This window comes from Pinus tabuliformis, chromosome 6 (genome assembly GCF_031772625.1).
Source record: "Pinus tabuliformis cultivar Carrire ecotype Pingquan chromosome 6, CPIR1, whole genome shotgun sequence".
Taxonomy (NCBI): Eukaryota; Viridiplantae; Streptophyta; class Pinopsida; order Pinales; family Pinaceae; genus Pinus; species Pinus tabuliformis.
The window spans coordinates 29869825-29893493 of record NC_142292.1 but is presented as its reverse complement, the minus strand read 5'-3'; the positions used below and the strand labels follow the sequence as shown (position 1 = coordinate 29893493).

General features: G+C 37.4%; 1 protein-coding gene across 2 annotated transcripts in view; it reads left to right on the top strand.

The window, feature by feature from the left end:
* LOC149257058 (Amino acid dehydrogenase family protein) overlaps positions 1 to 23311 on the top strand; it is a 312811-nt gene extending 289500 nt beyond the window's left edge. Inside the window, exons 14-15 of one of the 2 annotated variants that reach the window (XM_089413564.1) lie at positions 22354 to 22427; positions 22575 to 23311. In XM_089413564.1, the coding sequence (XP_089269690.1) occupies positions 22354 to 22427; positions 22575 to 22650 (150 nt within the window). In that variant the 3' untranslated portion in view covers positions 22651 to 23311. Of the gene's footprint in view, positions 1 to 22353; positions 22428 to 22574 lie in introns of those variants that run through there. The other variant, XR_016256678.1, reaches the window with a different exon arrangement.
* The last annotated feature ends 358 nt before the right edge of the window (positions 23312 to 23669 follow it).

Here is a 23669-nt window from a genome sequence, read left to right as displayed (position 1 = left end):
AATAAAGACTCCACTTTCACCACCTCATCCATCATTTATGCAACCAAGTAGCAGATGAAATTCTACATTCTATTCCATGATCCAACAACAATTACAACTTCTCTACATATGCACAGTTTGTCCACTTCCTAGGTAAGTAAAGGTATGTTCTTTTCTAGCTTTTAATCATAGAATTCCTTGAATACTGAAATTATAATTTTTGGAAAATACTTCACCATATTTACTTCCTCATTTGAAAAAAATCGTAAATACCTTTAGTTGGGGGAAAGGGACATCCATTTATTATCACATCCATTTCACTTCATTTCATCCTAACATACTTGTCCTAATCAATTATGATTGCATTATGGTTCAAAAGTTATGTGATTTGCAAATAAATGCTTAAATGATGAGCATATTATATGGCTGATTTAAAGATGCATTCTTAAATATGTTCAATGAATCTTGCAGCAATAAAAAGAAACAAGGTATTGAAACACAAGAACCAATACCAATTAAGATTTGGTTGTCACACAAGAACCAACCAAACATGTTGCAATTCAATGTATGACAAAGAATACTTTGCGAAAAGAAATGAAATTGTCAAATGCAAAGTTTAAGGACAATTGATATAAGCCAAGCTCATTCAAAACCAAATCATGATTAAACAATGCAGTAGATTATAAGGTTAGTTGGGGGGTATGTAGAGTCTCCAAAATGTCTTCAAAATATCATCCACTTTCACCTTTGTCGCCACCATTTCACTGACATGTCGCAACTCTATGACCATATAACCTTTCATTAGCCTCCATTTTCATAATTATATGGGTTCCATTTGTGTTTTCCAAAAGTCAATGATTTCTAGTATTATAAGTGAATTAAATGGTTAAAACTTAGAAAAATGACATATACTTTCTAATACTTAAAAGTGGCTTGAGTTTCATGACATGTGTAGGTCATTTGGAAGCTTCGAAGGAACCCTTATGTGGCCTCCAATGCTAAAATTCGAATTTCCTTCAAGATATGGAAGAAGATTTGGATAAAGGTCAAAGAGGATATGTGTCTCATCATTATCTATTTGAGTTGTAACTCTATGAGATTTTCTAGGGATCTAGGGAGAGAATAATGGACCTCCATTAATGAGGTAGCTTCTTATATTTTTGTATAAATAGGAGAACCTCCTCCTTTCAAAGGCATTTGTAAAGTTGGGGAAATGCTCATGTTTTGAATATAGAATTTAGATTTGGCACCATGCTCATGAGTGATGTTCACTTTGATTTGGTTATGCTTGTATTTGGAGCCTCTCAACTTTCCTTCCCTCATGCTTTTGGATTGGCCATCTATAATGTGTGAGATTTATTGTTTTTCATAGATTAGATTTATTTCTTTCATATCTTTCCTTGTGTGAGAGGTTAAGAGTGATTGTTTTTATTTGCTTTCATATCTAGAGGTTAAGAATGCTTTTTTTCTTTTCTTTCATTTCATATCATGTGGTTTTGATTATTCATTTCATAGGATCCTGATTTGATAATGCACACATGATCCCTTAGAGTAGATTTCATTTCATGCAATATCATTTTTGAAAGAGGTGTGCTTTTCAATTCCCGCAGCTGTGGTAGATTAAGACTTCAATTCCTGCAAGTGTGGTAGATTAAGATTTCAATTCTTGCAAGTGTGATACATTAAGATTTCAATTCCACACACTGTACTATAATTTCTTTTGAATTAGAATAGGTGAATTTGGTTTGTCGTTATTTGGTTTAGTAGTTAAATTGATCTAAATTCGAGGTTAATTTCTAGCATATATAGTGCACGCATGCTTCGCAAATTTTACGAAACCCTGGGGTTGACAATTAAATGATAAGTAATTAATTGCCTCAATAACAATCGTGGTATATGAGTTACCCTGGTCTTTTTTTTTCCACCCTTCTTCATATACCTTTTTCCTTTTATTGTTTTTTCTTTCTTATAACTATTCGGGGCTCCAAGGAATGAGAGCATGATGTGTATGATATAATAGTAAATACCCCCTTAAGGTTCGACAGTTCATTGCCCACCAAGGGTTGGAACTTGCGACAATCATGGGTTCCTTAATATGCAAGTGGCTTATATAGGGGCCCTAGGATCCAGGGTGATGGCCATGATGATAAGGGGTAGGGCTCATGTTTGGCTTTTGCCCACATGCTAAACTTTTGTCTCAACCATCTTTTGGATTTTATGGTACATTTCCTATTGAGAGTGGTCAAATTATGCTTTTAACTTTGTTTTTAGCTGCATCAACCTTTGGGGCATTATTCCAGGCCTGACCCAATGTGTGGACAAGGGGAGAGGGAGGCTAACTCCTTGTTGACCGGATGGGGAATATGTGAAAAGGGGTTATAATGAGTGGAGGGGAGTGATGTATGTAGTGTGGGAAAGCGGGACCACACAACCAAAATTGGGGTTTCACATGTAGTGCCACTCCTAAAGCTAGTATCCACCAGAGGAGATCCCACGGGACTAGGATACAAGACTAACCACCAAGTTGGACAAGGGGACAAGAGTACAGACCAAGCCCATTCTTTTTGTTGAACCCCCCAACTAATCCATGTCCAAATTTGTCCATGATAAGTATGCAAACATACCCAAGTACATAATGAAAAGCCATACATTTGGGGTTAGAAGGCCCACCTTCAAACATACGATCATAATAGATGGGTGAGGACACATAATGGTCAACTTAGATAGTGGAGAATGGTGGCACATCGAGCTATTTGGTGGCTTCAAGGGGCTATCGACTGATGACAAATCTAAGAGAAAATTTCTCTTATGGGTGTCACCCACCGGTGGTGGGTAACAGGTCACTACCCCATTGTTGTTAAGAGGTCTAGTATAGACCTTGTAGGGTTTCCCTCTCCAAGGTTTGCTATATTTTGCAGCAATAGGTCCTACCCTAACCCTTTATTTTCACAATCATACCTTACCTTATCCTCACATCTAGGTGCTTGCCTTTCATTTTTCTTGAAATTTGGGGCAACTATGAGATGAATTTCCCTTGAGAAACCCATCTATCCCAAAAGAATCCCATCTTGCCCCAAGTATGAATTCAAATTGGACAAAATAAATATTATTATTATTGATGTGTTTGGCACTGCTCTTATTATCATTTGATGTGACAAATTTACTTGGGCTAACAATGATCAAGGCAAGTTTGATAAATATATTTAAAAGAGTTTTTATTAGTTTGGAGGGGGCAAATTGGTAATGAGTTCAAGTTGGCCTCTCTAATTGGAGGGTCTCATTAACATTAAGACAACCCCTTGTTCTAATATAAATTAGAGGCCTTGTGACTCATTTGAAGCACATGAAGAGCATCACATCGATGGAATTAGACCTATGAGGTAGTAGTAGTACCAAACAACCCTATCCGAATTGGAGGAGTTTCGTATTAGTCTCTTCATGTGTCTTGATTTGGACAAGCTCTAGGAGAAGATGGCGAATTTGTGAGGAGAATTATGAACAGAGGTTGATGCATATTTCCTTGAGATACATGACCGTAGAAGTAGGATCACTGAAGAAAAGGATTGAACCTTGTTAAAGATATTTGCAATAGGTCACAGGTCTATTTTCGGAGGGCCGAGAGGCCTAGCAAGAAGTTGGACTAAGGCCACAGTACCCTAGTCATATAGCGCAGATGTCGAATCGTTTGGAGGCCTAATTTGTGACATTGTCTTGGACTGTACATATGCCCTAACCGGGGTCTAGCAACTGCAAAGAAAAGACAATGAACCATGACCTACAAAGGCTATTGGAGTCAGTTGATTGAGGCCACATTATACTAGGATATGTGTCCAATGATTGAAGTTGTTTGGAGGTTGAAATAGAGGGTTGAAGTATTGCTATACAAATACCCTAACTGTTGAAAATTGGCAGCTCAGGCATGAATTTCTAAAAGAATAGAAAGTCTCAAGATAGTAAATCACGTTGCATAAATTGGTAATCAAGTATTGTTAATGAAAAATCACTTATTATTAATCAATCCTAATAGTTCAATCTCGATTAATATTTTATCATTAATAATATTATTATTATTACTATTATATTATTATTAAAAAGAAATTCAAGTCACTCAATCATGACTCTCAATAATGTTCTCTTACACTCTCATTATTGACATGGCATATTCCTCTTACACCTTCATTAATGCTTTTACACTTTCTTACACTCATTAAAACACGTCATAAAAGATTCTCTTACACTCAATAAAAGCATGTCATAAAAGATTCCTTTTACGCACTCTTTAATGCATATGTTACACTCTCTTAAAAGCAAAAGTTACGAATGCATGGATACCCCTTAATGTCATGAGTTACACTTCCTAAATGGGCATATGTTATTCTCCCTCTTGGCATTCGAGTTACTCCTCTGTTATGGCATGGATTTGTTGCTCCTTGTTACGAATATAAATTATAGAAAAAAAAATGTAAATATTAAATAATCAAATATTGATTATGTTAAATAGTCATTAAGTTAAATGAAAAGACATGTCTAGTCTTGAAAGGACACCTGCCTAGGTATAAATGCAGGTCCTCATTGTAATAGCCAACATCACTTGTACAATTTTATATATAATAAATTATTATTACAAATACTTCTGTGTATTTTAACATTCAAGCCAACAAGCTATCAATTTTGATGCTTCATTGGTATCAGAGCCATGGTGCACAATATAATCATGCGAGTCTTTGAACGTTGTTTGCCGCATAATTAAATGCGTTGAGCAGTTTAGTAAAATGCAAGAAGCATTTCAACGTTTAGAAAAATCATATGCAGAAGTTAAAACGTGTCGAAAGGAAATCAATAATAATAAGGAAGATAATAGCTACAGTGAAGAAATGAAACAAGGTGAAGCGGAAGAAGATAAGTTGCATACTGGAGATCCAGACGTTGATGTTGTCATTAGTCCACCTGGTAATGGTTTGCTGAAAAATGGTAAAATGCTCCTTGTAGATACCCATGAAAATTTTGAAGAGCAAACCATACAATAATTTGTGCATCCTCCAGTAGATGCCCATGAAAAATTTGGAGAGCCCACCATACAAGAATTTGCCCAGACAACTTCCAACGAAAACTTGGATGAAGAGAAGAAGCATATTGCCTTGGAAAAAGGTTTTGATTCCAATAGCTTTGCTAATAAAGATATGCAGAATAATGTGGGTGTCTCAGAAGTCCAGGACCATGTCACCTTAGCATTCATCTCTACCGGTAATGAAGTGTCCAAGAACACCATTGATAAGGAAACATGCATAGGTTTCATCAACCCCAAGGTCGAGGTCCAGTCCCATGTACATGAAGAGTTCGACAAAGTTTCTGCCATCAGAGAGCAGAGTATGGACATAGACCTGTGCCTGGCTCAGTGGAGTAATGAGATGAACTTTGACAAGGCTAAAAGTCCATTATGGAGGTTCCCATTAGTAGTAAAAGAGGAAGAGGATGAAGGTAATTGTCTAAGGGAGTATTGCTACCTCCATGGGAAAAATATGATTTTTCTTGAGAATATGCCAACTCGAGAAGAGCTTAATATGAAATTTATTGATAAACAATCTCAGCCCCAATTTCATGAATTTTATGCATAGACCACTGGGTCCAGATTTGAGGACAAGGCCTAGGAGATGGCTTCTCTGGATGTTGCAGAAGAGAACATGTTGCAAGCTTCATTTGGCTCGAACGATGAATCTATGAGCAGCGATCATAATGATGGAGGAAATGCTTAATCATAGAAGAGCATGGGAAAACCCAATAAACAATTCCTTCAAATGGCCTGCTATTGAAGGTGATTTGCGCTTAAGCGGTGGTGTTAATTCAGTGGACAATCGACAAAGTAAATCTCCTAAGTTGAGGAAATTCACAGATGCCCACCCTCTAGAAGAGGCTATAAAGCCAGTTATGGACCAACAAATACAAGTACTGCAAAAAGCTATGGATGTTGATAAATCTAACTCAGATGAGAATGGAAGGCCTCCAAACATACTTGCTGAGAAAAACAACAACGGTAATTCTTCACCACCAACCTCTGAAGAAATCGTTCAGAAGGGTGGTAAATCCAGCAGAACGAATTGGAAAACTCAACCCTTGATAGAGATTATTAATCTTGGATATCATATCAATGAAGACGAGAAGCAAACATTTCTTTTCTACCAAGATCATAATATCGATGTTGTCGACTTAGTAGAAGGTGTAGAGTTGGAAAGCCTTCATGACTATCCTTTACCTAAATTGACAAGAAAAGCAGAGATAGAGCATGCAGACAAAAGCGGAGTGGAAGCATGGCACCAACCAATAATGGTCAAACAAAAACTACAAGATACGCCAAGGAAGCTAAAGCTTAAAGATGGTGTTTTGGAAACCAAAGCTCCAATTCAGGGAATACCCAAAGTTTATAAGTTTTGTTGCTTCACGAATACAAGTGCACATCTATTAATTTTTTAATATATTGAGATGGAAGACCACGAAGAAAGAGGGCGCAGACAACAAAGCAGCAGGAGCATGCAGAGTGAAAGAGGGTCAAATTTCTCCACCCCCTCACCGTCCAACAATAGTATGTTAACCTCATCTCCTCCTCATCATAGCCATTCAACAGATTTGGATAACAATAGCGTAATCCTTTCTGACGAACAGTTACTGGATCAGTTTGATAATAACCTGAACGAAATTCTTTGGGAGACAAAGGATATTCTTCGTCGGCTGGCAATATTAAATGAAGTATTGCTTCATGATTAGGAGACGTATAATGAATTTGAAAGAACAACAACCGCTGAAAGAACAGACACTATAGAGGAGCACGGTGATCATAATGAGATACAAGAAATTGGTGTTCCTCGTCAGTCTCGAGAAGAACCAACAAAACGTCCTCGTACACATATTATTGAGAAGTCAATAGCCGAAATGATTGATAGCGTTGAAGAAACTCAACAATCTTTAGAGGAGGTCGAGTGAAGGGCACAAACCATCATCGAGATGGACGAAGGATTGGAACACGCAACAGTCATGTTCGTAGACAAAGTCATTGTTCAACAACGACCAAACATAACGATTTTGGAGGAACATGTGAATAACAATAACAATATTGCTTCCACTTGTCCAATTTGCTATGACGATTCTGAATTGGGTGGTGAGGCATCAAAACTCAACCGTGGCCACATCTCCATACCACTTGCCTTTCCGCTGTTGCCAACAACCAATACATGTTTAAATGTCGTTGTCTCCTCCCCGTTGTCAACCATTGGTCTGTGAAGGGTCAACGGTGAAAGGGTCCGGCCATCGTGACTTTTCATGAGAAATTGACTGCATTTAACATGGTAGAATAGTTAAACATCAGATCGGATTTAATATATATACTATATTATATAGTTCTATATATTAATTTAATTAAATAATTATTAATAAAAAAATCCATCAGTATTTAAAAAAAGTCTGTGTTTAAAAAAAAACCTAGTTTCAAGACAACATTACTGGTGAATTCTACATGCTAAGGTACCAGTGACGAATTACTTATGCCAAGATGAAAAACACAAGGTGAAGAAAATTGTCGGAAATTAAGCTTTGAGGACAAAGCTTTTCGAAGAGGAAGGCAATGTTACGAATATAAATTATAGAAAATAAAATAAAAATAAAAATGTAAATATTAAATAATCAAATATTGATTATGTTAAATAGTCATTAAGTTAAATGAAAAGACATGTCTAGTCTTGAAAGGACACCTACCTAGGTATAAATGCAGGTATTCATTGTAACAATCAACATCACTTGTATAATTTTATATATAACAAATTATTATTACAAATACTTCTGTGTATTTTAAAATTCAAGCCAACAAGCTATCAGTTTTGATCCTTCACTCCTTATATATATGTGCCTCATTTTTTCTCCTGTCACTACTTGTGCATTGTGAAAGAAAAATTTGAACTTGAGAGAGAGTTGGAGAAAGTTGAAAAAAGATTGTGAGAGAGGGACTTGGAGAGTAAGAGCAGAACTTGGTGAGCCAAGGTTGATTCAATGCTTCAATGTTTTAGTGTTGATTCAGTTGAAGGGATAGTTGATTCAATATGTGCATCTGTTGCTGCTACTAGTGATGCTATAATTTGTTCAAATCTGGGTGAACATCCTCATTCTCTTGATCTCTCATTGTACTTGAACAAGTGATTTCTAATAGAAGAAGAATCTGGTTGGCTTTTCCCCTTGTGGATTTTTCCCTGGTCATTAAATTTAAATTCTCTGTGTCTTATTTTGTTCTTGGTTATCTTCTATTGTGCATTTGATTTATATTCTATTTATGATTGCTTATATAATATTGCAGCATAAAGAAGTTTTGTAACAACATCAGAATTTCAACATGATATCATAGCTTTGGTGAAGACAAACTCAAGAAGAGAATCTCCATTTCCACCTCTCTTTTTGCTGAAATATATCTTGCTATTCCTTCTACTTGCTACTCATTTTCTGCTGAAATTTCTCTTTCCTTTTACTGCTAAAATATCTCATTTACAGCAGAAATATCTCTTCTTGTCATTTTCTATTTGCTTTTGAAATTTTATTGTTACCGTTCTTCCAAGATTTCAAGGAACCCAAGATATGATAGTAATTTTGCGGATACTAATTAAGGTGCTGCATGTGTTTAATAGTTGCGGTTTTGGTACTTGTTGATGCATGCAAAAGCAAAAAGTAGTTCTACTTTTGTTTATGCATGTGCAAGAAAGTGTTGTCTTGAAAAGAAGTATAATGCATAGAAGATTATGAAAGAATAACTAATAGAAATTGAATGTTGAAGATAGGGGGATTTTGACTCTATCACATTATATGGGAAATGTCATAATCTTATGGGTTTTGGTCATTTTAATATTAGAGTTTACTAACAATAGTGGTTGATAGGTAAGAATCATGATTTTTACAAAAGATGGAATGATTGTTTTCTAAACCTCTTTTGCATCAAACAAAGATGGATTATAATTAATACTATTGCAAACAATGAAGTCAATATGTATAATTATTATTACATGCTTTCACTCTAGGATTGAGATTTGAAGATCTTTATAAAATTAGTGGAAGACCTATCCACGCATTGATTCATGATATGTAATCATCTATATATACTATAAACTGTGGCTCCAAAAGTTCACTCATCTTCACTATTAAGCATTACCTCATGTGAGAAAGATGGTTTCCGAAATACTTGAGATTAGAGTGGATCATGATGGAGTTTGCCAAGTGGTGTTCAGGAATATGCATTTCTTCTTCCAATGACATATGACTTATGGACAATGGTAACCTATAAACGCTGAATCAAGAGGGAGCTAACAATTTCCTTCAATCCCCATTAAAAAACAAGTATTTTCAAGTCCTATGTTGTTTCTTTGTGTCACTGTGTGACTGCTCTTTGTTTAGATTTATCTTTATAGATCATTGATTATTCTTCTTGCATGAGTATTTGAATGATTCTTTCACTAACTTCTTGATAAGGATGCGATCAAGAAAAATAGATCTTGAAGATCATTAAGGTGCAAAATAATACAGGAAGAGTAAACTCCAAGAGAAAGTTGGTGCTGCAAGGATAATGAAGGAGCCTTTCTCACATATAGAAAAGAAAGGAAGACCTGCCTCATCACTAGGTATTCTTCATTATGTTTATTTACTTTGCTACTATTGCTCTTGCTCTTGTTCTGGGATCAACAAGTACATTTGATGAATGTGAAAACTGAGTCCTTTATATCAAGATCGAGGAAGATGTCAAGCCATCCCATGATTTGAGTGGACATGAAGTGGACAAGGGCTCAAGACTTCTGCAAGGATGTTGGAATCAAGAAAAGGACCATTGTACCATATAACCCAAAACAAAATGGGCACTTAAGGATCTTTGACTGTCCTGTCTACTTTCATGTGTCAAAGGAAAAGAGCACCAAGCTTGAAGCTTCAGGTAAGAAAGGTATGATTGTTGGTTATTGTGAAAATTCTAAAGCTTACAAAATATGTGCCTGGTAAAAGAACTATAGAGTTTAGCAGAGATATAACATTTGATAAAGATGCAGCTCTTTGAAAAGTCTCACTAATGTTGAAAGACAGGATGATGCCTTGGATACATAAGAAGATCCTGACCTTGATCCTGATCTTGCTAATGAACCCATGGATCCTTTGGATCCCCTTGCTAAGAGGAGACATTTATGGCTTCATGACACCGTTCAAGATGTTGATAAACATGCTGCTCCCAGAGGAACCTTCAAAGAAAGCAAGAAACCATGCCGGTTCCAAAGGATATGTTGTAGACATGAGCAACATTATTCAAGCTGAACTATGAACTTTTGAAGAATTTGTGAAGGCTGAAGTGTGGAAAGATGCAATGGCTGAAGAATATGAGTACATCATTCATAATGATGTATGGGTAGTGATTCCAAGACCCCAAGGTAAATCTATTGTGTCTTCTATATGATTATATAAATTTAAACATGGTGTTGATGACAATATTGAAAAATATAAAGCTAGATTTGTGGCTAGAGGTTTCTCTCAGAAAGAGGGAATAAACTATGATGAGATCTTTGGACCGATTGCCTGCTATACAACCATCTGATCCATTGTGACTCTAGCTACAAGCCAAGGATGATGTCTTCACCAAATGGATGATAAGATTGGTTTTCTGCGTGGCTTCCTCAAAGAAGAAGTATTTGTGGTGCAACCACAAGGCTTTGAAGTTTGAAGTACATGATCGGGAAAACCCATGTGCAGACTGAAGAAAACCCTTTATAGTTTGAAGCAAGCTCCAAGAGCTTGGTATGCCCGCATTGATACCTTCTTGATGGAGCTTGGCTTTACTAGAAGTAATGTCGATCCACATCTTTACTTCAAGATAGTCCAAGGTATGCCTTTGATTTTGGTATTATATTTTGATGATTTATTTCTGACCGATGGTGAACCTATTATCCTCTAGTGTAAGAGGGAGTTAGCTTCTAAATTTGAAATGAAAGATCTTCATTTGATGCACTACTTTTTGGATCTTGAAGTATGGCAAAAACTTAGTGAGATTTTCCTTTCTCAAGGAAAATATGTTGTCAAGCTGCTTGAAAGATTTGGTACGAAAGAATGTAAATCCATGAATACTCCAATGGAGATGAACTTCAAGAAGCTATGTGGTGAAGGCTTGAAGCTGCAGGTCCTAGTTTGGCAAATCCTTGTGAGTATCGTCAACTGATTGGGGCACTGATGTTCTTAGTGAACATTAGACCAAACATATTTTGCGGTCAATACTCTGAGCTAATATGTGATTAAACCATCTCATGCACACTAGATTGTTGCAAAGCATGTGTTGAGATACCTGCATGGGACCATCATTCTAGGGTTGAAATACACTGTCAATGATATAAGACTACATGGATACTTAGATGTTGATTGAGCTGGTAACTCTACTAATAGAAAAGCACATCTGGATGTTGCTTCAACTTAGAATTTGCCATGATATCTTGGATGAGTAGGAAGCAAAAGTTTGTAGCTCTCAGCACAGTTGAAGTTGAGTACATTGCTGCTAGCATGGCTAGTTGTGAGGCAATATGGTTGAGGAAGCTCTTTGGAGAGCTGCTTGAGCATGTTCTAGGCACAACAATAATTTACTGTGGAAATAAGAGTGAGATTCGATTTATGACAAGTCCAAGCATATTGAGATCAAATATCACTATATTCGGGATATGGTGTAGAGAGGAGCAGTGAGACTCCATCATATAGCGACTGATGATTAGATAAAAGGAGCAGTAAGACTCCATCAATAAAAGCATGGCATAAAAGATTCCCCTTACGCACTCTTTAATGCATATGTTACACTCTCTCTTCAAAGCATAAGTTACAAAGGCATGCATGTTGATTTGGGGTAGCATCGGATGTGCTCTAGGCCTCAAATTTTGCAGGGAGGGTTGGGCACATGTATTCCAAAGAACCCATAAATAATTTTGGTAAATTCGACCTGGAGACAGTTTTATTAAAATAATTAATATTTTTTAATGGGCCCCTAAGTGTAAACTTAGGAAATTAAAAATATTAATGGGTATTAATCTAATTGTGGGTGTAACTTCTAGAAGAAGACGGGGATCGATCTAAAATGATCTTAGCCATTGATTAACTTTTAATATGGGTCGTTGAATGTCAACAAGAAGATTATTTAAGGGAGCTTGAGGGTCATTTGGAAAACACACCGAGAGATAAAAAGATCGAATTTCTGAAGTGAGTTCTCAGGAGGAAATTTTGATCGAGGAGATTTCTTGCAGAGAGGGGCACTGAGTATCCAGAAGAAGGAAGTTTTCCTGGGCCGGAGAGTACTAGGCAGAGAGAGGGCAGAACGACGTCCAAAGAGAGGTAGACAATGGTCCACGCAGAGCTGACGCAGTGGCAACACAGGCCTTAGAATGAGATTGAATTCCTGTTGAGGAAATCAAGTTTTAGTAGCCGGGAGCTGGGGTGTGAGACCGGTAGGTAGAGATTCGGATTTCCAACTAGCAGAAGGTCCAGAGAAGGAGTAGCATGATACCCAACAGGGGTGACGCAGGAACTGTGTAGGAGTGATGCAGTTTTGCGTAGAGGTTATGCAGAGGGTACACAGAGGCTCCATTTCAGTGTGATCAGACTCAGATTCTCTTAGTGACAGGGTGAGATCATTTCACCATTCATTTTGTCCAGTTTCTCTCTGTATCAGATTGCTAGTTGAGCATCCAATAATTGTACTCAGAGGCTCCAATTCAGTGTGATCAGACTCAGATTCTCTTAGTGACAGGGTGAGATCATTTCACCATTCATTTTGTCCAGTTTCTCTTTGTATCAGATTGCTAGTTGAGCATTCGATAATTGTACTCAAATTTTCTCCTACATAATAATAAAATCCTCAGATTTACTGCACCAGTTTTCTCGCATTGGGTTTTTCAAGGACATTTGTCCAAAAATAACGATGTCAATTGTGTTGTATTTTCTTTCTTGCTCAGTCTCTTGTTTCTGCATAGTATTTAAATAAGTGAGGGTTGTAGTGTATGTATGACGATATTTGCTGTAGAAAACTGCAAGTAATTTGTTTAAAGGAATTTTCACAATGTATACCTCCTTAATGGCGTGAGTTACATTTCCTAAATGGGAATTTGTTACTCTCCCTCTTGGCATGAGTTACTTCTCCTTTATGGCATGGATTCGTTGCTCCTCCTATATATGTGTCTCATTCTTTCTCCCTTCACTACTTGTGCATTGTGAAAGAAGAATTTGAACTTGAGAGAGAATTGGAGAGAGTTGAAGAAGATTGTGAGAGAGAGACTTGGAGAGTAAGAGCAGAACTTGGTGAGCCAAGGTTGATTTAGTGCTTCAGTGTTTCAGTGTTGATTCAGTTGAAGGGAAGGTTGATTCAATGTGTGCATTTGTTGCTGCTACCAGTGATCTTCATGCTACAACTTGTTCAGATTTGGGTGAACTTACTCATTTTCCTAATCTCTCATTGTACTTTGTATCTCTGCTGAACAATTGATTTCTAACAGAAGAAGAATCTAGTTGGGTTTTCCCCTTGTGGGATTTGCCTTGGTCACTGAAGCTAAATTCTCTGTGTCTCGTTTTGTTCTTGGTTGTTTTCTATTGTGCATTCGATTTATGTTCTATTTACAATTTCGTATCTAATATTGCAGCATAAAAACGTTTTGTAATAAGGATTGTTACAACATAGAACATCAGAATTTCAACACTAACCAGTGCTAAGGAACCTTAGAGATAAGGATCAAGACCGTGATCAAAAGTAGTAGAAAGGAGACATTCATTTGAGGTATGTTTCATGTTCTTCTATTAATGTATTATTAGATGGTTGGATAAAGAACAATTTGGCTGAAGACTGTTTGTGAGGGTTGACCTTTGGAGAAGCCAAAGGGATGATGTCAAGAGGGCTCATCATTTAGCCAAAGCTCATCAAGTTGTAGAAAGGTTATCTTCTTTGTTTGGACAATGATGTATGACATATGGCAGTAATATCTTCAGTAATCACAGTGATTGGCATGGTAGTGATGAATGGATATATATGTGATGAATGACAGTGACATTGACATGATAGTGACTCTAATGTATGACAATGACCTTGATATGATAGTGACTCTAATGTATGACAATGACCTTGATATGGCAGTGACAGTCTGATGTATGGCTTATCTCTTTGATGATGATATGACAATGATATATAACTGTGTCTCTATAACCGTGATGTATGGCAGTGATATATGGCAATGTATTTATGACAGAGATATGTGGCAGTGTTCTTATGGCAATGTCCTTATGAATCAGTTGTATGGTAGTACTCTTGCATGACATGACCTCTATGATGGCAACAATGAAGTATGCAATGCTCTATGACACTGACAATGATGTACATTGTGCTCTTATGACAGTGTGATATGGAGGCTTGTGCATGCCTCTTTAATTTCAGGCCAGGAGGTAACTCCTCAAATGAATTATGTTTCTTCATTAAGGTTGCTCATGGATATATAAAAGGAGGGAGAGACTCTTGGGCTTCACCTCCCAGTGTCTCTTCATTTTCCTATTCTTCATTATTTATTATTTACATTATTTACAAATATTCACCCAATCCCAATAATTAAGTGTCAACATTTCCCCCCCTTAATTTGAAGGGATGTTGGTGAGTCCAAGCATCATTCTGAATCTTTCAAACTTTTCTCTTCCAAGCGCTTTGGTGAAGATGTTTGCAATTTGCTCATTAGTGGAACAATGGTGTAGATGGATTGCCTTGGCCTCAACATGATGTCGAATCAGATGGTATTTTGTATTGATGTGCTTTGTTCGATCATGGAACTTTGGGTTCTTGGCCAACTTTATTGCAGAGGTGTTGTCAATCATGAGTGGAGTTGAATGCACTTGTTTCACTTGCAAATCTTTCAGAATTTTCCTGAGCCACACAATTACTTTTGTTGCCTCAACTGCTGCCACATATTTTGCCTCTGTTGTGGAATCTGTTGGAACTGATTATTTGCGTAGTTTCCAGGAGACAACTCTTAATCCAAGACTCATAGCATAACCTGAAGTAGATACATCAATTTCTTTGTCTCCATCAAAGTCTGAATCAGAGTATCCAATCAAGCTGAAGTCGCCTGCCTGTGTATACTTGAGTCCAAAGTCTTGAGTTCCCTTCAAGTACTTTAGAACTCTTTTTGCAACAGACCAATGTCCCTCACAAGGGTTGTGCATAAACCCGGAGAGGATTCCAATAATGAAGGAAATGTCTGGTCTGGTAGTAGTCAGGGAGTTGAGACTTCCTACAAGTTGTCTATACTTTGTTGCATCCTCAAATTATTTTCCTTCAATGGATGTGAGCTTTAGGTTTTGTTCCATTGGAGTAGTCAAAGGATTGCATTTAGCTATGCCAAACCTTTTCAACAAGTCTCCAATATACTTCTTTTGAGAGAAGAATATATACTTCGGATGTTGAGTTACTTTAATACCAAGATAGTAGTGAACATAGCCCAAGTCAGTGATTTCAAAACCTTTCCACAATTCCTTCTTTATGGATGCAATGCAGCTCTCATTGTTCCCTGTCATCAAAAGATCATCTACATATACCACAAGATCTACACTGTTTTTTCGACTTTCTTGACAAACAAAGTTGCATCATCGAGATCATAATGTTTGAAGTTGAATTTCAGAAGATGCTCAGTTAACATTTCATACTAGGCTCACGGTGCTTGCTTGAGGCCGTACAAGGATTTCACAAGTTTGCATACTTTATGTTCATGTCCCTTCACAACAAATCCTTTTGGATGGGACATAAAAACATTTTCTTTCAGATCTCCATTCAAGAAAGCAGTTTTTACATCCATTTGATGGACTTTCCAATCGTTCTGAGCTGACAAGGTAAAGAGTGTCTAGATGGTAGCCCATTTTGCTGTTGTTGATTTTTGGTAGAATCGGATGTGCTCTACCCTTGAAATTTGGAGGAGAGACTAAGGCACATGAGATCTCCAAGACCCAAAAATTGTTTTGAGAAATTCCACCTGGATGAGTTATTAAAATAATTAATATTTTTAATGGGTTCCTAAGTTTAAACCTAGGAAAATAAAAATATTAATGGGTATTAATAAAAATAAGGGTGAGAAGCTTCTAAGAGACGATGATCAACTCTGTTTTAATCTTAATTGTTGAGTAAGGACTTAATCTTGGCCGTTGATTCGTCAACAGGAAAAGTATAAGAGAAGACTTGAGGATCACTTGGAGACACACCGACAGATACTCAGTATCTCAAGGAAAATCGATTATTAAGTAAAGGAGATCAATTTCAGAGGGAGAGTTGCAGGGTGGAGGAAGAGCAGGGCATCGACAACAGGCAATGATTGAGGAGTAGGTGACGCAGGGACAGTGGGAGACAACACAGAGAGAGATGTAGAGTTCATGCAGGCTGACGTAGAGTGACGCAGAGCCACTTAGAGTGACGTTGGGGTGATGCAAGAGTGGGAGCAGGGTCTCCAAAGTGTCAGAAAGTCTCACAAGGAAAGTCTCAATTGTTTTCTTTCAGTCTCTGTAAAATTATTCCGTGTAAAAGCAATTACTGCTGAAGATTAATAAAGCCCTCATCTGCTGTACCAGTTTTACCACATTGGGTTTTTCTGGGGACAATTGTTTAAAAGTAACTATGTTGATGTGATTGGTTCTTGTGCATGTATTTTTCTCTGAGTAATTGTGTGATAGTTGCAATAGAATTTATTTTAATATGTGATGAAGGGATTTCGTAAATAACTTATTGTGAAAAATAAGTAGGTAAAATAAATCGGTGGTTGCAGTAGCAAAATTTCAATTTAAAAATTTTCACAATTGTGGGGGCAAAAGTCTCCTCGTAATCGACCCCTTCCTTCTGTGCAAAACCTTTTGCCACAAACCTAGCTTTGTGCTTTTCAAGTGAGCCATCAGCTTTATACTTGCTCTTGTAGACCCACTTGCAGCGAATTGGTTTGGTTCCCAATGGAGGATCAACCAGCTTCCAAGTGTCATTCTTTATCAAGGCATCATACTCCTTTTGAATCGCTTCTTTCCATTCATCATGAGAAGCAACTTCTTTGAAGGAAGTTGGTTCAAGATCTGTAGACAAATTCAGTTCACAATCATAAAAACATCCATATCAACAGGTGATTCAGAATCGTCTACATCACCTCCATTTTTCCTAGTTGAATTTCTTGTTCTTGTCTTTCCAATCTCATCAGAATGAAAACTTTCAAGTGTCTTTGTCAGCGATTTTGGGGGACCTTTCTGAGATGGTCCAGGCTGCTCAGTTGACTAAGTTGGGACTGAATCAAGATCGAGTCTCCCAATTCTCTCAATCACATCACTCAAAGTATTATCAGTGGCTGGAGCTTCATGTAGGGGAGAGAGTGATTCAAAAGAAGATTTCATAGATTGATCCAATATCGGAATCTCCCCTTCAAGACGTGGAATCTGATTATCAAATTCTTGAAACGATTTTGCATGTCTGAATCTATCCAAGCGATCAAGTTGCCTCTCAACAACATTGTTAGCTTTGGAAGATTCAAGAAAGATTACATCTCTAGATACAACAAACTTCTTATTAACTTCATCATATAGATGGTATGCTTTGGAGGTATTTGAATACCCCAAGAAGATACACTTACGACTCCTTGCACCAAGTTTGTTTCTTTGTTCCTTTGGTATCAAGGCATAACAGGTGGAACCAAAGACCCTGAGATGCTTTACCGAAGGAACTTGGCCATACTATATTTCATAAGGAGTCTTGTTTCTAATAACATTAGATGGACATCTATTCTTTACATACACAACACATAGAACTGCATCAGCCCAAAACATCAATTTTATATTCTTCAAAAACATCATGGAACATACCATATTTAAGATTGTCATGTTCATTCTTTCAGCTACTCCATTCTGTTTGAGATTAGAAGGCACAATTGTTTGATGTTTGATCCCATGTTGGCGAAGATAGTTTTCAAATTCATTTGAAGTGTATTCTTTTCATTATCAGCGCAAATAGAGCCAATATGAGATTGTGCATATATGAAAGTTCTTGAATGTTTCAAAAGCATCAAATTTGTTCTTCAATAAATAAACCCAACACATTCTGGTGTAGTCATCATGTATTTATTTCCATTTGCAGAAGGAACAAGCATTGGACCACATAAATTTGAGTGAATGAGTTCAAGTTTTCTATGTGCTTTGGAATGTGAATCATGAAAAAACTATTTGCTATGCTTTCCTAGAATACAAGCATCACATTGCTTAAGTTTCCTAGGAATTGTAGGCAAACCAGTGACACCATTTTTCTTCAACAAGCGAAGGCTGTCATAATTCAAGTGTCCAGATCCAGCATGCCATAAAAGACTTGATGGAAATGTACTTTCATCATAATGAGAATTGTGTGAGAAATTTTGTGCACGGGCAAGGGTACTTTGCAGCTTCAAAATTCTTTCTTCTTCTATCCTTGTGATGACAAGTGAGTGATTTGGTGGTTTTTTGACCTCAACCTTGCCATAAAACATATGGATGGAGTGTCCTTTCTGGCATATGTCGACGAAGGACAACAAGTTTCTCCTCAGCTATGGGAGATATAAAACATCAGGCAGAAGAAAGTCTGGAAGAACAGGGAATTTGAGCTTGATTGTGCCAAGCTCTGATGGCTTGAGTTTTGATTTGTTTGCAAAATATACTGCTCCATCAACATTGTCAGTAAATTCTTCAAAAAAATTTCTTCTAAAAGTCATGTGGTAAGTTGCTTCTGAATCAAGCAACCAATCATTTTTCCAAGAAATAAGTGAAGCATTAAACAAGTCTTCAGTTACTCCAATATTACAGTGTGCCACAACATAGTGAGCGGATTCAGGCGCTTTACCTTTCTCTTTGTCATTGGTTTTACCTTTGGCTTGATTTCTTTCCTGCTCAATTATGTCCCAAGGCAACTTACATGTAGATGCATCATGCCCATTTCTATTGCAACATATGCAATGAAGATCAGACTTTTCTCCTTGAGAATGTCTACCCCCCCTGCCTTTGAAATTTCTTCTTCCTCTTAGACCACCTCTTCCTCTAGAAGAATCTTGGGCATGATTCTTCTCTCTATGTGCAAGACACACAACTTCTTCAGAAGACTGAGGAGCTGTCTTCTTCCCAAAAGCTTTCTCTCTCTCAGAGACATTCTTCACAAGGGAGTCAAAGGTAATATCTTTGAGGTTTCCATTTGCTTGCAATGACTCAAGATAATTTGAATAAGTGGGATAAAGTACCTTGACAAAAGCTATAAGAGGAATGTCTAGTTGAACACCAGTGCCTTTGATATCATGCATAATAGATCTTACTTCTGATGCTAAAGCAAGAGGATCATCATTTTTCAATTCAAGATTGAACAATTTGATCATCAATTGGACATCTTCAAGTTCAGAGCGTGAGTCATAGAGTTCCTTCAACTTCTGGAAGGCTTCAAAAGCATTTGAAAATGGTGAAATATGGCGATTCACCTCTTCATTTACAGATGGTGCAATCAAGGCATAGGCCTTGCCGTTCTTGTTTTCCCAAATGGCGAACTCCTTATCTGAGGTGGGCTTTACAAGTTCATTATCTCCTTCTACACAAACTCCTTTCCACAACTCATTGAAAATGAGAGTGTGTGTTATCTTCCGCAACCATTCTGGATAGTTCTCTTTCCCATAGAGAACTACTCCAACTATAGTGATCAATGAATGCATTTAAAAATGTATGCTGTGTAAAAAATTGCTTTGCTGCAATATATAAAAAAAATTACTCCTGTTGATAAAAGTACAGTTCATATATTTATATGGCAGAGGTGTATATAGGGAAGGTAGTATGGAAGGGGAGGTAAAATCCAGCATTACATATTAAAACTGCATGAGACAACGGTGGTATAGAGGCCGAGCACTGTGCGTGGGAGAGCACCGTTGAACGCATTCAAAGGGGGCAGTGAACAATTGGTTTGGAGTGTGGTATTCAACGGGGGGTCAAAGTGTGGGAGGGTTGCGTATGGCAGCGACAATGCAATGAGGAGGGGCAACGTGCTTTTTGGACTGCAAGTATTAAAAAAAGCGGAAGTGTAATATATGCACAGAGTATACCATTGTTTGGACCGGCGGTATCGAATACCACCACCACTACTGCACCACTCTGATCGTATCCTTGTGGCTTCAATGGGTGCTATGAGAAAATTCAGGAGCAGAATTACTGAGGGAGAGCGGCGGGCAGTGTATGGAGCAACATATTATAGTGAGGAGACACCGGAAGCAAGCAACGTAGTTCGACCCTCACAATCGGCAGTTGCACCCTTTCATGGTTCGTCTTGCGTTGAGTTGTGCATGGACTGTGCCAAGCGAAAGGGTATTGAATTGGGACTGTGCGTGGAGGTAGTGCTCATTTGGGATATTAATACTAGAGACGCATCGTGGAGTATTAACAATGTGAGCAGAAGACTGGTAATAACACAATGGACAGGCGGTGGGAAGCATAGTGGGAGATTCTCCAGTGCGATGGAGGGGCGGCGTATTGCAGCTTCAGTGGAAGTAATTGCAGCATAACAATGTCAAAAAAATTGAGTGGAATATGCATTAAATACAAACGCAGGACAAAGAATATGGCAAAGTATAGAAATGGGGAAGACTACAGAAATGGCACAAGGGAGTTACAAAGGGCAAGAAGGCTAAAATGGAGCTGGCTCTGATACCATGTTAGGCCAGGAGGTAACTCCTCAAATGAATTATGTTTCTTCATTAAGATTGCTCATGGATATATACAAGGAGGGAGAGACTCTTGGGCTTCACCTCCCATTGTCTCTTCATTTTCCTATTCTCCATTATTTACTATTTACATTATTTACAAATATTCACCCAATCTCAATGATTAGGTGTCAACATTTAATATGGCCCTATGAGGCCTAATGTGATTGATGTTGAAAGACATATGTCTCATTCTTATTGTACTTTGTATCTTAACTGAACATTGATGAATATCTAATAGAAGAAGAATAATTGATTTATGGGTTTTCCCCCTTGTGTGGTTTTGCCTTGGTCTCTGACCAAAATCCTGGTGTCTCTATTGTGTAGGTTTTTTTTGTTCCTTATTGCTCTATTGTATTTTTGATGTTATTGGTCTCTCTAAATAATTGTTAATAATGACATGATGTTATGGGGTGAACGTAATGTGAAAATGTTGAAAAAGTTTAAAATTGCAATTATCTACAACAAAAAACAATCCAGCCCTAAAAATTAACAATTTTAAATTGAATGTAGGGGTGGACACTAATCATGGTTGCATGGGACCCTTCATGCCAAGAAGCTAGTGTCCATCATTTGTAGCCTCAAATGTTGCTAGTGCTGATCATTGTAGAGCTTGTGCTATAGCCAATTATTCTTGTTTGGATGCGATTTGGATCAATGACGGATGCCTGTTTAATGACTTAAATGATCATGAGATAGCTTCTATTATTCAAAACTCTTTGCAATTAGGTTTGAGAGCTAAGGAAACGTCCACTTTTCTGGCAAAAGAGGAACCAGATGTTGCAAGTTTAATCCCTTTCCACTGTGCAATGACACATGACATATGGGCACACCGTTAACACGCTAGACATCAATGGAAAGGTCATGATTCAAAGTGTCAGCCTCCATTGTGGTGATCTAGGGGCAATGTTTCCGAACATCAAAGCTTTGGTGCCATTGTTTCCCATTGATTTAGAAATGAATACCCCCTGCTTCACTACCTTGAAGGTGCCAAAGCTATCTTGATAATTTTCTAGACAGTGGCTTTTTTGCATGATTGTGGATTCATATTACTTTAGGCTGATTTTCTCACCACAAACTAATGTTCTCTTTATATCAATACCCTTCACCGTCCATTGATCACTACTATGGAATTTTCATTCAACTCAGACACTGCTCATAAAGAATAAAGTGACAAGGTTAGGGGAAGGAAAAATAGAATCTAATACACGCCTAGGGTAAAACTATATCCTATAATGTGAAATGCATCAAGGTTGGGTAGGACTTCATGATTGTATAGGGAGTCACACAGTAATAACTTATATCTATTGGAGCATTTGCTCTTATAGAGTATGGGTGCCAAAAGTCAGCTGAAATTAAGAGTTTTTTATATATTTAAAGTTTCTTTTGTGTGTAACTGAAACTAGACAGTCTTAATGTAACAGGTTTAGTAGGCGGAAAATAGTAGTCATGTTTTCTTTAGACTTTAACAGCAAACTTAAGACTCTAAATATTTTGTAAATTACTTTACTTTTAATTTAAGAGCACTTTTTCCAGACCTCAAAACGTAAAATATGTACATGTCAATTAGACTGAGTCCATTGATTTGTTTATGCAGGAATCTATGAAACAGATATATCAGAAGTCCATAAAGGTAGCCACTGATTATGGTTACTTGAAAGATAGTCCAGAGTACGTTTCTTCTTGTGCATCCAGCACTCCTTTACACCCTTAAAAAATTGTAACTTTGTATGTGAAACTCACAAGGTTTTAAAAATGACACAAGTCATATGGCCCTTCACGTATTTATTTCTCAGTTAGTGCTTCTGCATGTGGCAGGTGCTTAGTTCATGGTGGAAACATTGCTTCTTTTTTGACTATTGCACAGGCCATGACAGAGCAGGGCTGCGTTTAAGATTTGTGCTGACTTTATCAGAAGGAAAATAGCCTTTCTGTCAAGATTTGTTCTTTTACCAGCACTAAAATTACGATGCTATCCAGAAGTGAATGCTCTTCTATATGAGCACCTTGGCTGCCTGAATGTGTCCTCCTTGTATCAGTATTGTTGGTTACACAGGCTTCGTATCTCATCAACGGACCCAAGACAACTTCCATGGGAAGTTCTGCTGCAGTTCACTTGATTTTAAAAACAATGTACGCAAGACTCGTCAAAGTGTTCCCATTGAAAGGCTTTGGTCAGTCATGTATAATATTTCCTTGTTCTTTTTTTTGGCAACGCGGTGCCAGGCTGATGACCTTACTATGTACAAATGTCAAAAGTAGATGATACCAATTTATTTACCTAACGGTAGGGAATCAGGACACCACAGAGAATTACAGATTAGGGAGCTGAAGAGTGACATAATTTTTATGGTCATTAATTCAGTGCCCACTTGTCATTGACAAATTGGCAGCATTTAGTTGTATTTCGTCAACATTTAGTCATGTTGATCATCCATGGATCTAACATAATACATGGATGTATGGGCTCCCTTTTCTTTTTCTCTGTTGTGTGTAATACTTTGAGCAAGGTCTCTACAGACTGTGAATATGAATAATGAAACAATCTTGCAACTCATGGTGAGTAAAGACATTGCAATCTATGAATACATATGATAGAACATGCCCTGGAAGTCGGGGCTTGTGATTTGTCAACTCCTCACAACATAACAAATTATGAAAGTCAGTTGCCATCATGCCTGTGAAATATTAGTGAATATCAAATCAGTATGAAAATTGTGTTCAGTCTAACGCTTCATCTTTGTCTATACAGGGGAAGAAACAGGAAGCAACAAATTAGGATTTTGAAAAAAATGCCGAGAAAATCAGTTGTATATGCTGGAGAGCTTGCAAGAGCAAGACATTCTTTTTTCTGCAAAAGGAGACTCATTTCACATTTTCGCTCTGATGAAGTCTACGTTTTCATAATTCTTG